The sequence below is a fragment of the Ylistrum balloti genome, unplaced genomic scaffold, assembly GCF_031769215.1.
Source record: "Ylistrum balloti isolate Yb309-2 unplaced genomic scaffold, AGI_CSIRO_Ybal_v1 Utg369622, whole genome shotgun sequence".
Taxonomy (NCBI): domain Eukaryota; kingdom Metazoa; phylum Mollusca; class Bivalvia; order Pectinida; family Pectinidae; genus Ylistrum; species Ylistrum balloti.
In genome coordinates, this window is record NW_026781892.1 from 954,734 (window position 1) to 969,678 (window position 14,945).

A 14,945-nucleotide genomic window follows, 5' to 3' on the forward strand; every position below is an offset into this window, starting at 1 on the left:
CTGTAACAATTTCGATGAATTATTGGAGGAACGTTTGATGATGAAAGAGGAGCTTAAATTGTGAAATATTTGGTCCCTACACTCATGAGCCAGAGCAGCAGGATCAAAAGGGGTCAAATTTACTGATATTTCAAATATTTCCTGTTATCTAAGTACACACATAGATGGGAGGGTCTTAAGCTTTCCCAACATTGTGACTCTAGGGTCTCAAATTTCACCCTAGGTGACTGAATTTTTAAGATTGTGATATATGATATAACGGGTTATTAACCTGTATTAGTTGATTACAGGTCTTTTCTTCATCATACCATGTATTGACTCCTACACCAAAGTGGACATAAGGACTGTGTCATTTGATGTGCCCCCTCAGGAGGTAAGGCCCCAAAAGGACTGTGTTGTATTATGATCCTCAAAAGGTAAGGCACTGTAGGGACTGTGTCATTTGATTTGCCTTCTTAGGAGGTAAACCCTAAAAGGAGTGAGTCGTTTAATGACCCTCAGGAGGTAAGGACCCTCAAGGACTGTCATCTTTTAATATCCCCCAGCAGAAGGTAAGGACCCTAAAGGACTGTCATTTTTCAATGTCCCCTAGCAGGAGGCAAGGACCCTCAAGAACTGTCATTTTTCAATGTCCCTCAGCAGGAGGGAAGGCCTCTCAAGGACTGTCATTTTTCAATGTTCCCCAGCAGGAGGTAAGGCCCCTAAAGGACTGTCATTTTTCAATGTTCCCCAGCAGGAGGTAAGGCCCCTAAAGGACTGTCATTTTTCAATGTCCCCCAGCAGGAGGTAAGGACCCTCAAGGACTGTCATTTTTCAATGTCCCCCAACAGGAGGTAAGGCCCCTAAAGGACTGTCATTTTTCAATGTTCCCCAGCAGGAGGTAAGGACCCTCAAGGACTGTCATCTTTTAATATCCCCCAGCAGAAGGTAAGGACCCTAAAGGACTGTCATTTTTCAATGTCCCCTAGCAGGAGGCAAGGACCCTCAAGAACTGTCATTTTTCTGTCCCCCAGCAGGAGGGAAGGCTTCTCAAGGACTGTCATTTTTCAATGTTCCCCAGCAGGAGGTAAGGCCCCTAAAGGACTGTCATTTTTATGTTCCAGCAGGAGGTAAGGCCCCTAAAGGACTGTCATTTTTCAATGTCCCCCAGCAGGAGGTAAGGACCCTCAAGGACTGTCATTTTTCAATGTCCCCCAACAGGAGGTAAGGCCCCTAAAGGACTGTCATTTTTCAATGTCCCCCAGCAGGAGGTAAGAACCCTCAAGGACTCTCAGGAAATAAGGCACTAAAAGAACTGCATCCTTTGATTTCCCTCATCAAGTAGTAAGGCACCATAAAGACTGTCCCCTCAGGATGTCAGACTTCACAATGACTCTGTTATTTGATATTCCCCAACAGTAGATACAGTCAATAAACACTATCATTTGATATTCCTCAGGAGATAAGCTCTCCCCCCTCTCCCACCATCAACCCCCCTCCCCACCATCACCACCCCAGCCACACACACCACCACCCCTACACCACCATCACCACACCCCCACACACACCACCACCCCTACACCACCACCACCACCCTTGTGAAGGCTTTGGCCCCATGGGAACTGCTGTTTTATGTACAATACAGATATCAACCAGCAGCACATAAAACAACAGATTAGAGGAAGAATGAAATTAGATTGTAAATGGTAAAAGCTGGTGTGACAGAATCGACACCATCAGTTGTTGTGGGGATGGGCCTTCATTGTAATTCATTTCCATCCTGGATCAGTGTTACAATCTGCTTTGTCATTTTTATAGTAATATCATAATTAGATATTGCTTGATTCTGGGCGAATCAGTTCATCAGACCTAGCCATTTGGATCAATATCTGCCATCCTTGAGGGGAAACATTTACTCTCTCTGTAAGTTTGGCACTGTTATCATTGCAGTCATTTCAGATCTGTTCTAGAAAGATGTTATCAGTTATGTTGATAAGATGCTGGGGTCTGATACCATAGTACAAAATACCACAGACAAAATATAAACAATTAGTGAGCTTGTAAACATATTATTGCCTGCAATTTTACAAAGGTATCGGATGTGACTGTTTAAGATGCCAGTAATACAAGTGTGCTGAAGATAAACAATGCGACAGGTGACTGGTCTTTTGATAGTTGATTGTAAAAATCATTTTGTCCCTATTTGATGTTCTTAAGGAAAATGAACAAAAAAACAATTGGATAGGGTAGGCACACACACATTATCAGAAATCACACACACCACATGCACGAGACTTGTACAGTCACACACACAAACAAACATACAGTCACACACACATACTTGTACAGTCACACACACATATTTCCATGACAAACCACTGTTTTGACAATGAAACATTGGAGGGTATCCACATTAACTAGAATAGCAAAATCTTAACTTATACAGTCATACACACATATACTGAGAGACTTGTACAGTCACACACACATATACTGAGAGACTTGTACAGTCATACACACATATACTGAGAGACTTGTACAGTCATACACACATATACTGAGAGACTTGTACAGTCACACACACATAAACTGAAAGACTTGTACAGTCACACACACGTATACCGAGAGACTTGTACAGTCACACACACATATACTGAGAGACTTGTACAGTCACACACACATATACTGAGAGACTTGTACAGTCACGTACACATATACTGAGAGACTTGAACAGTCACACACACATATACTGAGAGACTTGTACAGTCACACACACATATACTGAGAGACTTGTACAGTCACACACACATATACTGAGAGACTTGTACAGTCACACACACATATACTGAGAGACTTGTACAGTCACACACACATATACTGAGAGACTTGTACAGTCATACACACATATACTGAGACTTGTACAACCATACAGGCAAATATTGAGAGAAAATTAGAGTGCACAGTTCTGTAGAAGATCAGTAGCCTTGCTCCCACTCCCATTTCCTCCTCAATATTTTTCATGTAAGACTTGTCTACTGTATGGGTTTTTTTAGTGTGCCCTGTCTGGTAGGGTATAATTTGTAGGATTCTGGACCACTTACAGGTTTATGTTACAGAGAGTTTTCTTGCTTGTTGTTGGCAGACACGACATCACGTACTGTGAATCAATACTGCCTCTCTCATTTCACATTCTTTAGTGGTGTAATGTGTGATACTACTGTCAAAATACTGCCAGGTAATTGGTCCATCTCTGGACATAGGAGTCTTAGGGACATCAGGCAATCCAGCACAAACTTACATTCAACCTTACACCAGAGAATGAAGATTTAGGGAAATCAGATATTGAGATAGGAACAGGTCAGTTGAGGCAGTAGAAGAACTAATATCAGTTTGATAGTTTGACTCTGATGGCAATGCAAAAAATAAGAGAGAGCTAGTACTCTGATAAGTTTTTAAGGAGACCCAGTTTTTGAGGATTTAATTCTTCAATCATCTGCCCTGAGATATGTATTATGTAGATTATCGGTTAATTTTTATCTGGAGGATTCAATGATGGTGTCCAGAGATATATGTGTGTGTCCATTCAGTAAAGGAGAAAGTTAGAAAATGTTTACTCTTTCCAAAAGCTCAAGGGTCTTGATATAAATCTAATTGCATTAATATTTTTACCTCACTTCATCTGCCTCGAGTTTGGGCTACAATTTTGTTGTTGGATTGTCATGGTCATAATTGTTGTATTTGTGACTGAGGCTGTAGATATTTGTCAGTATAATCTCTGTGACGGTGGCTGTAGATATTTATCAGTATAATGTCTGTGACTGTGACTGTAGATATTTGTCATTATAATGTCTGTGACTGTGACTGTAGATATTTGTCATTATAATCACTGTGACTGTGGCTGTAGATATTTGTCAGTATAATCTCTGTGACTGTGGCTGTAGATATTTGTCATTATAATCTCTGTGACTGTGGCTGTAGATATTTGTCAGTATAATCTCTGTGACTGTGACTGTAGATATTTGTCATTATAATCTCTGTGACTGTGACTGTAGATATTTGTCATTATAATCTCTGTGACTGTGGCTGTAGATATTTGTCAGTATAATCTCTGTGACTGTGGCTGTAGATATTTGTCAGTATAATCTCTGTGACTGTGACTGTAGATATTTGTCAGTATAATCTCTGTGACTGTGGCTGTAGATATTTGTCATTATAACCTCTGTGACGGTGGCTGTAGAGATAATCTCTGTGACTGTGGCTGTAGATATTTGTCAGTATAATCTCTGTGACGGTGGCTGTAGATATTTGTCAGTATAATCTCTGTGACTGTGGCTGTAGATATTTGTCAGTATAATCTCTGTGACGGTGGCTGTAGATATTTGTCAGTATAATCTCTGTGACTGTGGCTGTAGATATTTGTCAGTATAATCTCTGTGACTGTGACTGTAGATATTTGTCATTATAATGTCTGTGACTGTGACTGTAGATATTTGTCATTATAATCTCTGTGACTGTGACTGTAGATATTTGTCAGTATAATCTCTGTGACTGTGGCTGTAGATATTTGTCATTATAATGTCTGTGACTGTGACTGTAGATATTTGTCAGTATAACCTCTGTGACGGTGGCTGTAGATATTTGTCATTATAATCTCTGTGACGGTGGCTGTAGATATTTGTCAGTATAATCTCTGTGACGGTGGCTGTAGATATTTGTCAGTATAATCTCTGTGACTGTGACTGTAGATATTTTTCATTATAATCACTGTGACTGTGGCTGTAGATATTTGTCAGTATAATCTCTGTGACTGTGGCTGTAGATATTTGTCAGTATAATCTCTGTGACGGTGGCTGTAGATATTTGTCAGTATAATCTCTGTGACTGTGACTGTAGATATTTGTCAGTATAATCTCTGTGACGGTGGCTGTAGATATTTGTCAGTATAATCTCTGTGACTGTGGCTGTAGATATTTGTCAGTATAATCTCTGTGACTGTGGCTGTAGATATTTGTCATTATAATCTCTGTGACTGTGGCTGTAGATATTTTTCAGTATAATCTCTGTGACTGTGGCTGTAGATATTTGTCATTATAATCTCTGTGACTGTGGCTGTAGATATTTTTCAGTATAATCTCTGTGACTGTGACTGTAGATATTTGTCAGTATAATCTCTGTGACTGTGGCTGTAGATATTTGTCAGTATAATCTCTGTGACTGTGGCTGTAGATATTTGTCATTATAATCTCTGTGACGGTGGCTGTAGATATTTGTCATTATAATGTCTGTGACTGTGGCTGTAGATATTTGTCATTATAACCTCTGTGACGGTGGCTGTAGATATTTGTCAGTATAATCTCTGTGACTGTGACTGTAGATATTTGTCATTATAATGTCTGTGACTGTGACTGTAGATATTTGTCATTATAATCTCTGTGACTGTAGATATTTGTGTATAATCTCTGTGAGATATTTGTCAGTATAATCTCTGTGACTGTGGCTGTAGATATTTGTCATTATAATCACTGTGACTGTGGCTGTAGATATTTGTCATTATAATCTCTGTGACGGTGGCTGTAGATATTTGTCAGTATAATCTCTGTGACTGTGGCTGTAGATATTTGTCATTATAATGTCTGTGACGGTGGCTGTAGATATTTGTCAGTATAACCTCTGTGACGGTGGCTGTAGATATTTGTCAGTATAATCTCTGTGACGGTGGCTGTAGATATTTGTCAGTATAATCTCTGTGACGGTGGCTGTAGATATTTGTCATTATAATCTCTGTGACGGTGGCTGTAGATATTTGTCAGTATAATCTCTGTGACGGTGGCTGTAGATATTTGTCAGTATAATCTCTGTGACGGTGGCTGTAGATATTTGTCAGTATAATCTTTGTGACGGTGGCTGTAGATATTTGTCAGTATAATCTTTGTGACGGTGGCTGTAGATATTTGTAGGTATAAAACTTGTGTTTAAGATAAAAATCCACAGCTGACCATTTCGATGTTTGTCTAGTCTAGTAAATGATATAATTATCTGTAGGATTCTATGACAATATCTGCACATGTTTATAACATATTTTGGTTTGTTGTACTGTAGGTCCTGACCAAAGACTCGGTAACCGTTGCTGTTGATGCTGTTGTATATTACCGCGTCCAGAATGCTACCATGTCTATAACTAACGTGGAAGATGCCAACCGCTCCACACGTCTCCTTGCTGCCACAACTCTCCGAAATGTCCTGGGAACTAAGAACCTCAGTGAGATCCTGTCTGAACGCGAATCCATAAGTCATGTGATGCAGGTGAGTTTGACCCTCAACAATAGATACCATTTCTGGGTTACATTATCATTGATGGTAAAAACACAACCCAGGAATCTAAGAACCGGTTTTCTATTTTCCAGAAAGAGGGACCTATTTCTTAGAGCTGGTATACTTGAACCAGGTATCCTACTTTTTCTACAGAGGTAGACCTTAATTTGTGTAAATGACATCCTATGGAAATACATGTAGACTTTAACTGTGGAATGAGAGACACAACCTTGCCCAGAAATGACAACACAATAGTATGCTGTTTACAGGATATACATATTTATTTACAGTTTATATAATGTACAGCTTACATAACACATGCACCCTCACACTCCCACAAAACACGTCTAGTCCATAATCCTTTTCATAAACAACTCCTTTGGGATTGACATGTAGACATTGGCATGACTAACATAATTTTCTGTTGAAACAAATGCATGATAGACCTGGAAATGATGAACATATCTCAAAATCCTGTAGTGATCCAGATCTCTTATTAACAGTCGCAATGGTAATTTCATATACATGTATATGTTATGTTTTGTGGTAAAAGTGGTAGTCCAATCTGTGTTAGTGGTAACAGTGTGTGGTAGTGGTATCCTATCTGTGTTAGTGGTAACAGTGTGTGGTAGTGGTATCCTGTCTGTGTTAGTGGTAACACTGTGTGTTAGTGGTAACAGTTTGTGTTAGTGGTAACAGTGTGTGGTAGTGGTATCCTGTCTGTATTAGTGGTAACACTGTGTGGTAGTGGTATCCTGTCTTTATTTGTGGTAACAGTGTGTGGTTGTAGTATCCTGTCTGTGTTAGTGGTAACAGTGTGTGGTTGTAGTATCCTGTCTGTGTTAGTGGTAACAGTGTGTGTTAGTGGTAACAGTTTGTGTTAGGTATCCTGTCTGTGTTAGTGGTAACATTGTGTGGTAGTGGTATCCTGTCTGTGTTAGTGGTAACAGTTTGTGGTAGTAGTATCCTGTCTGTGTTAGTGGTAACACTGTGTGTTAGTGGTAACAGTTTGTGTTAGTGGTAACATTGTGTGGTAGTGGTATCCTGTCTGTATTAGTGGTAACAGTTTGTGGTAGTGGTATCCTGTCTGTGTTAGTGGTAACAGTTTGTGTTAGGTATCCTGTCTGTATTAGTGGTAACATTGTGTGGTAGTGGTATCCTGTCTGTGTTAGTAGTAACAGTGTGTGGTAGTGGTATCCTGTCTGTATTAGTGGTAATAGTGTGAGGTAGTGGTATCAGTATGTGGTAGTGGTATCCTGTCTGTGTAAGTGGTAACAGTGTGTGGTAGTGGTATCCTGTCTGTGTTAGTGGTAACAGTGTGTGGTAGTGGTATCCTGTCTGTGTTAGTGGTAACATTGTGTGGTAGTGGTATCCTGTCTGTATTAGTGGTAACAGTGTGTGGTAGTGGTATCCTGTCTGTATTAGTGATAACAGTGTGTGGTTGTAGTATCCTGTCTGTGTTAGTGGTAACATTGTGTGGTAGTGGTATCCTGTCTGTATTAGTGGTAACAGTGTGTGGTAGTGGTATCCTGTCTGTATTAGTGGTAACAGTGTGTGGTAGTGGTATCCTGTCTGTATTAGTGGTAATAGTTTGTGGTAGTAGTATCCTGTCTGTGTTAGTGGTAACATTGTGTGGTAGTGGTATCCTGTCTTTATTTGTGGTAACAGTGTGTGGTAGTGGTATCCTGTCTTTATTTGTGGTAACAGTGTGTGGTAGTCCTATCCTGTTTGTGTTTTTGGTATCTACATATGGTGGTCGTAATTTCCATGCAGTTTAAAAAATAATTGTTTTTCTTTTCTTTTTTATACAGGAAAATTACAGAAAGCAAACATATGTAACTTAAAAAAAAAACAATCCACTTTTATAACATATTCAGCACCTTTAGCCATTTACATGGTGTTGTGGGTATTCTTTTACTCTGTACGAAGCATTCTGCAAGTTTGTTTTGCTCTGTAGAAGGGATTCTGTAAGACTTGTATGTAGGGCTGACTTCCACACCGTTGGAGGGATTCTGTAAAACCTGTATGTAGGGCATACTTTTACAGTGTAAGGGAAATTATGTTACAGGGCAACTTATTTGAATGCACCAACCCTTGGGGTATCCATGTAGAGCGAGTAGAGATGTAAGTATGGGATCCCCGGACCGACCTGCCAGGAGTGACTGCATGTTTATCATAATCGCAGTGCAATCTATCATTTATCTTTCTGTTTAGAATTTACATAAATTATATTAATACTATTACCTACCACAACCTTTGCAAACATTGGCCATATTTAAAGATCAAAATATGATAAATTTGGTAATTCAAAAAAATACCCATGAAAAACACATCATAATAGATCATTTTGATTATAGTTATTATGAGTGGAGACAGCTAGATGGTGCTAAATAGGAGCACCATATCTCCGTACTGGAAGCTCAGACTTGGAGATTGCAGTGTTGATATGCAGTAGTCGTATTGATCAAAGTGTAGTTTGGAATGTATTTGATTGTGTATGCATGTGCATTGTCATATATTCAACATTTTCCTGTTCACAAAAAATTCTCTCCAGGGAAATTCAGATCAGATATTGCACAGAGAATGACTTTTTCAATTAATTGAAAGAAAAGTCAGGGTATTCAAAACATATGCCACAGAGTGGACAACAACATTTATCAGTGTATGAACAACAGTTCTCAGTATATAAACAACAGTTCTCACTGATGTGAACAACAATTCTCAGGTGTAAACAAGTTTCCAGTGTATAAACAACAGTTCTCAGGTGTAAACAACAGTTCTCACTGATGTGAACAACAAATTCCCAGGTGTAAACAACAGATATCAGAATATGAAAAACAGTTGTCAGTTATGGTATTCATGTATATTGTCAATATAAGTTAGGAACACATTGTATATAAATAGCATTTCTCATGTAGTTTTCATGGTATGTACAGCAATGTTTGGGATATGAACAGCAGTCATAATGGTATGAAAAGACACTGGCTGGCATGAACAGCTGTTCTGAACCTACATTGTATGAACAACAAATGTTTAATATGGTTGTTGAGGAAGGAGGTGTCACAGTTTTAATTCAGTTCTGAGTGTTTGAACATAGTATAATTAACAGGAGTCATATATACAACTGATCAGCATTATGCTAGGTCATCAGTGGCTGGCACATGGGCAGTAGTTGTCAGGTGTGAGATGAAGTTGTCAGGACATGGGCAGTAGTTGTCAGGTGTGAGATGAAGTTGTCAGGACATGGGCAGTAGTTGTCAGGTGTGAGATGAAGTTGTCAGGACATGGGCAGTAGTTGTCAGGTGTGAGATGAAGTTGTCAGGACATGGGCAGTAGTTGTCAGGTGTGAGATGAAGTTGTCAGGACATGGGCAGTAGTTGTCAGGTGTGAGATGAAGTTGTCAGGAGATGGGCAGTAGTGGTCAGGTGTGAGATGAAGTTGTCAGGACATGGGCAGTAGTTGTCAGGTGTGAGATGAAGTTGTCAGGACATGGGCAGTAGTTGTCAGGTGTGAGATGAAGTTGTCAGGACATGGGCAGTAGTTGTCAGGTGTGAGATGAAGTTGTCAGGACATGGGCAGTAGTTGTCAGGTGTGAGATGAAGTTGTCAGGACATGGGCAGTAGTTGTCAGGTGTGAGATGAAGTTGTCAGGACATGGGCAGTAGTTGGCAGGTGTGAGATGAAGTTGTCAGGACATGGGCAGTAGTTGTCAGGTGTGAGATGAAGTTGTCAGGACATGGGCAGTAGTTGTCAGGTGTGAGATGAAGTTGTCAGGACATGGGCAGTAGTTGTCAGGTGTGAGATGAAGTTGTCAGGACATGGGCAGTAGTTGTCAGGTGTGAGATGAAGTTGTCAGGACATGGGCAGTAGTTGGCAGGTGTGAGATGAAGTTGTCAGGACATGGGCAGTAGTTGTCAGGTGTGAGATGAAGTTGTCAGGACATGGGCAGTAGTTGTCAGGTGTGAGATGAAGTTGTCAGGACATGGGCAGTAGTTGGCAGGTGTGAGATGAAGTTGTCAGGAGATGGGCAGTAGTGGTCAGGTGTGAGATGAAGTTGTCAGGAGATGGGCAGTAGTGGTCAGGTGTGAGATGAAGTTGTAAGCAGATAGGAATTTGTATACATATCAGAATGGTTCCCGGTGTTTCAACAGAAAATTACAGAATGTCTGAAGTTTGATTTGAAGAACATTTGTGTGCCAGTGTTTTGTGGTGTACAAATTTTAATCATTGTATACTTTGAATGCGTATTAATATTTCTTTTGTTTTCAATGTCTTGTCTTCAATAACTACATATCTTGTTTTAGTTAAATTTCATTAACTACAACTCTTATCTTAGTTAAATCATATCTTCTCTTCCATAACTACATCTCTTATCTTAGTTAAATCATATCTTTGCTTCATTAATCCATCTCTTATCTTAGTTAAATCATATCTTCGCTTCATTTACTACAACTCTTATCTTAGTTAAGTCATATCTTCTCTTCCATAACTACATCTCTTATCTTAGTTAAGTCATATCTTCTCTTCCATAACTACATCTCTTATCTTAGTTAAATCATATCTTCTCTTCCATAACTACATCTCTTATCTTAGTTAAATCATATCTTCGCTTCATTAATCCATCTCTTATCTTAGTTAAATCATATCTTCGCTTCATTAATCCATCTCTTATCTTAGTTAAATCATATCTTCTCTTCCATAACTACATCTCTTATCTTAGTTAAGTCATATCTTCTCTTCCATAACTACATCTCTTATCTTAGTTAAATCATATCTTCTCTTCCATAACTACATCTCTTATCTTAGTTAAATCATATCTTCTCTTCATTAATCCATCATCTCTTATCTTAGTTAAATCATATCTTCTCTTCATTAACTACATCTCTTATCTTAGTTAAATCATATCTTCTCTTCATTAATCCATCTCTTATCTTAGTTAAATCATATCATCTCTTATCTTAGTTAAATCTTCATTAATCCATCTCTTATCTTAGTTAAATCATATCTTCTCTTCATTACTACATCTCTTATCTTAGTTAAATCATATCTTCTCTTCATTAATCCATCTCTTATCTTAGTTAAATCATATCTTCTCTTCCATAACTACATCTCTTATCTGAGTTAAATCATATCTTCTCTTCCATAACTACATCTCTTATCTTAGTTAAATCATATTTTCTCTTCATTAATCCATCTCTTATCTTAGTTAAATCATATCTTCTCTTCATTAATCCATCTCTTATCTTAGTTAAATCATATCTTCGCTTCATTAATCCATCTCTTATCTTAGTTAAATCATATCTTCGCTTCATTAATCCATCTCTTATCTTAGTTAAGTCATATCTTCGCTTCATTTACTACATCTCTTATCTTAGTTAAATCATATCTTTGCTTCATTAATCCATCTCTTATCTTAGTTAAATCATATCTTCTCTTCCATTAACTACATCTCTTATCTTAGTTAAATCATATCTTCTCTTCATTAATCCATCTCTTATCTTAGTTAAATCATATCTTCTCTTCATTAATCCATCTCTTATCTTAGTTAAATCATATCTTCTCTTCCATTAACTACATCTCTTATCTTAGTTAAATCATATCTTCTCTTCATTAATCCATCTCTTATCTTAGTTAAATCATATCTTCGCTTCATTAATCCATCTCTTATCTTAGTTAAGTCATATCTTCGCTTCATTTACTACATCTCTTATCTTAGTTAAGTCATATCTTCTCTTCCATAACTACATCTCTTATCTGAGTTAAATCATATCTTCTCTTCCATAACTACAACTCTTATCTTAGTTAAATCATATCTTCTCTTCATTAACTACATCTCTTATCTTAGTTAAATCATATCTTCTCTTCATTAATCCATCTCTTATCTTAGTTAAATCATATCTTCTCTTCCATAACTACATCTCTTATCTTAGTTAAGTCATATCTTCGCTTCATTAATCCATCTCTTATCTTAGTTAAATCATATCTTCTCTTCCATAACTACATCTCTTATCTTAGTTAAATCATATCTTCTCTTCATTAATCCATCTCTTATCTTAGTTAAGTCATATCTTCGCTTCATTAATCCATCTCTTATCTTAGTTAAGTCATATCTTCGCTTCATTAATCCATCTCTTATCTTAGTTAAGTCATATCTTCGCTTCATTAATCCATCTCTTATCTTAGTTAAGTCATATCTTCGCTTCATTAATCCATCTCTTATCTTAGTTAAGTCATATACATCTCTTATCTTAGTTAAGTCATATCTTCTCTTCATTAATCCATCTCTTATCTTAGTTAAATCATATCTTCTCTTCATTAACTACATCTCTTATCTTAGTTAAATCATATCTTCTCTTCATTAATCCATCTCTTATCTTAGTTAAATCATATCTTCTCTTCCATAACTACATCTCTTATCTTAGTTAAATCATATCTTCTCTTCCATAACTACATCTCTTATCTTAGTTAAATCATATCTTCTCTTCATTAATACATCTCTTATCTTAGTCATATCTTCTCTTCCATAACTACATCTCTTATCTTAGTTAAATCATATCTTCTCTTCCATAACTACATCTCTTATCTTAGTTAAATTATATCTTCTCTTCTGATACTATCCCAGTTCTATACATCTCTGTTCCTCTGTGTTGAAGTGTTGTATACACTAACACCCCTGAAAGCTTGAGTTTTGTTTGGTTTGTTTTGTACTTTGATATTTTTCCTTCAGAGTTCACTGGATGATGCTACCGACCCCTGGGGTGTCAAGGTAGAGCGAGTTGAAGTGTAAGTACTCCAGTAAGGTGAAAGGCATACAGACAAGTAGATAAGGCTAATCTAACACAGGCGCTCTCTTACAGACATATTATAATGTATACAAGAAGGTAAACTCACTCATTCTCACCTGAGAGTTTGCACAGGTACAAGTATATAATATCACTCTTTCTCACCTTCGTGTTGCACAGGTACAAGTACGTAATATCACTCATTCTCACCTGAGATTTGCACAGGTACAAATATGTAATATCACACTTTCTCACCTGCGTGTTGCACAGGTACAGGTATGTAATATCACTCATTCTCATCTATAGATTCACTGGTAAGTACCTCCACTAGTTCTCACCTAAGAGTATCATTAGGTCCCCCTCCCACCCACTCATTCTCACCTAAGAGTACCATTAAGTCCCCCTCCCACTCACTCATTCTCAGCTTAGAGTATCATTAAGTCCCCCTCCTACCCACTCATTCTCAGCTTAGTGTGTCATGAAATACCCCTACTTCTTTTTACCTGAAAGTGTCACAGATACATGCAAATAACCCTACTCATTTTCCAATGTGAAAATTTGAAATATTTCTTTTTACTGAGTGACTATGTGAAAATATTTATCGTTGGCTCCATGCAGTGCAGTCTTAATTTGCTTGGGATTTGGCAAAATTCTTCCTGAGCTTCAGAAACCTGAAATTAAGTTCAGAATTCTCTGCTTACATCACACATAGTCATCCCTGCAGCATGCTATCTATGTCTGTTACTGGAGTTCGATTCTGGAGCACCACGCATGAGTCTAAGTGTGATTAACATAAACTTTGTTGAATATTTACAAGTTGTTTGACTTATTAATTTGGTTTTTTTAAATTTAATTTTGATAGTGAATAGATTTACTTTGTCAGGTTCTGTCTGTTTTTCACTCAATAGTAAGATGCTTTATTCTGATTTCCTTAAAAATTTATATATGCTGTGTTTTAGTTTCATTTCACTAGACAATTTCACATTGCCTTGTTTAGGTCTTTGTAAAAAGTTTGTATTTTTCTGTCTGTGTTAGAGTCGTTAAAGTACAACTGAGCTGATTGGAGGTCACAATAATTTCCATTTTTAGTGCTGCATCTATAAACGACCATTTTTTTCTTCACCTTAATCTTTTAACAAGTGTTTTTTCCAAAACTCTTATTGACATTAAGCTTGCTAGAAATTAAGGTTATAGATTTAAATGTTATAGATATGTAGGAGATGTTTTCATAGACACAAAAATATTATGTACGATCAATATTGCTTTCCATTCCTTCCAATAATAGTGACAATTTATCAACGTTTTTCCTCTGTTAAAAGTTTTCTGATGAAATAATGACATATTGTTCTTCAGTAAAGACGTCCGACTGCCTGTCCAGTTACAGAGAGCAATGGCTGCGGAGGCTGAGGCTGCCAGGGAGGCCAGGGCAAAGGTCAGTAGGGGTCATAGGGTCAAATCCTATGCCTAGTACATTTGTACATTGTGTACGCTCCATAGCACAAAGCTTAGTATCTCATGAACTGCCCATCCTATTTAGTTGACATTTACACAATGTGGTAGTCATCAAGCAACAATTACATCTAAAACATCATGATTCATTAATGCTTCAGTATGATTTTACATGTACTTAGTACACAGTATGAAGGCATTCTACACCTTCGTAGATACTTATATAACATGTTTTAGTATGGTTTACACCTGTGTATAATCTGTTTAAGATGCAGCCCATTGGGTTCATTAATTAAGACAATACCCATTAGTCTCTAGAGAGCTCCCTGTCAGTGGTGTGTAACAGGTCTGTTAGAGGGCCCCCTGTCAGGGTTGTGTAACAGGTCTGTTAGAGGGCCCCCTGTCACTGTTGTGTAACAGGTCT

General features: G+C 37.7%; 1 protein-coding gene across 1 annotated transcript in view; it reads left to right on the forward strand.

Moving 5' to 3' along the window:
• Positions 1–14,945, forward strand: part of LOC132550108 (band 7 protein AGAP004871-like) — a 29,551-nt gene that overhangs the window by 7,563 nt on the left and 7,043 nt on the right. Inside the window, exons 5-8 of the mRNA XM_060214127.1 lie at positions 291–373; positions 6,079–6,282; positions 13,018–13,073; positions 14,426–14,504. Of these exons, the coding sequence (XP_060070110.1) occupies positions 291–373; positions 6,079–6,282; positions 13,018–13,073; positions 14,426–14,504 (422 nt within the window). The remainder of the gene's footprint in view (positions 1–290; positions 374–6,078; positions 6,283–13,017; positions 13,074–14,425; positions 14,505–14,945) is intronic.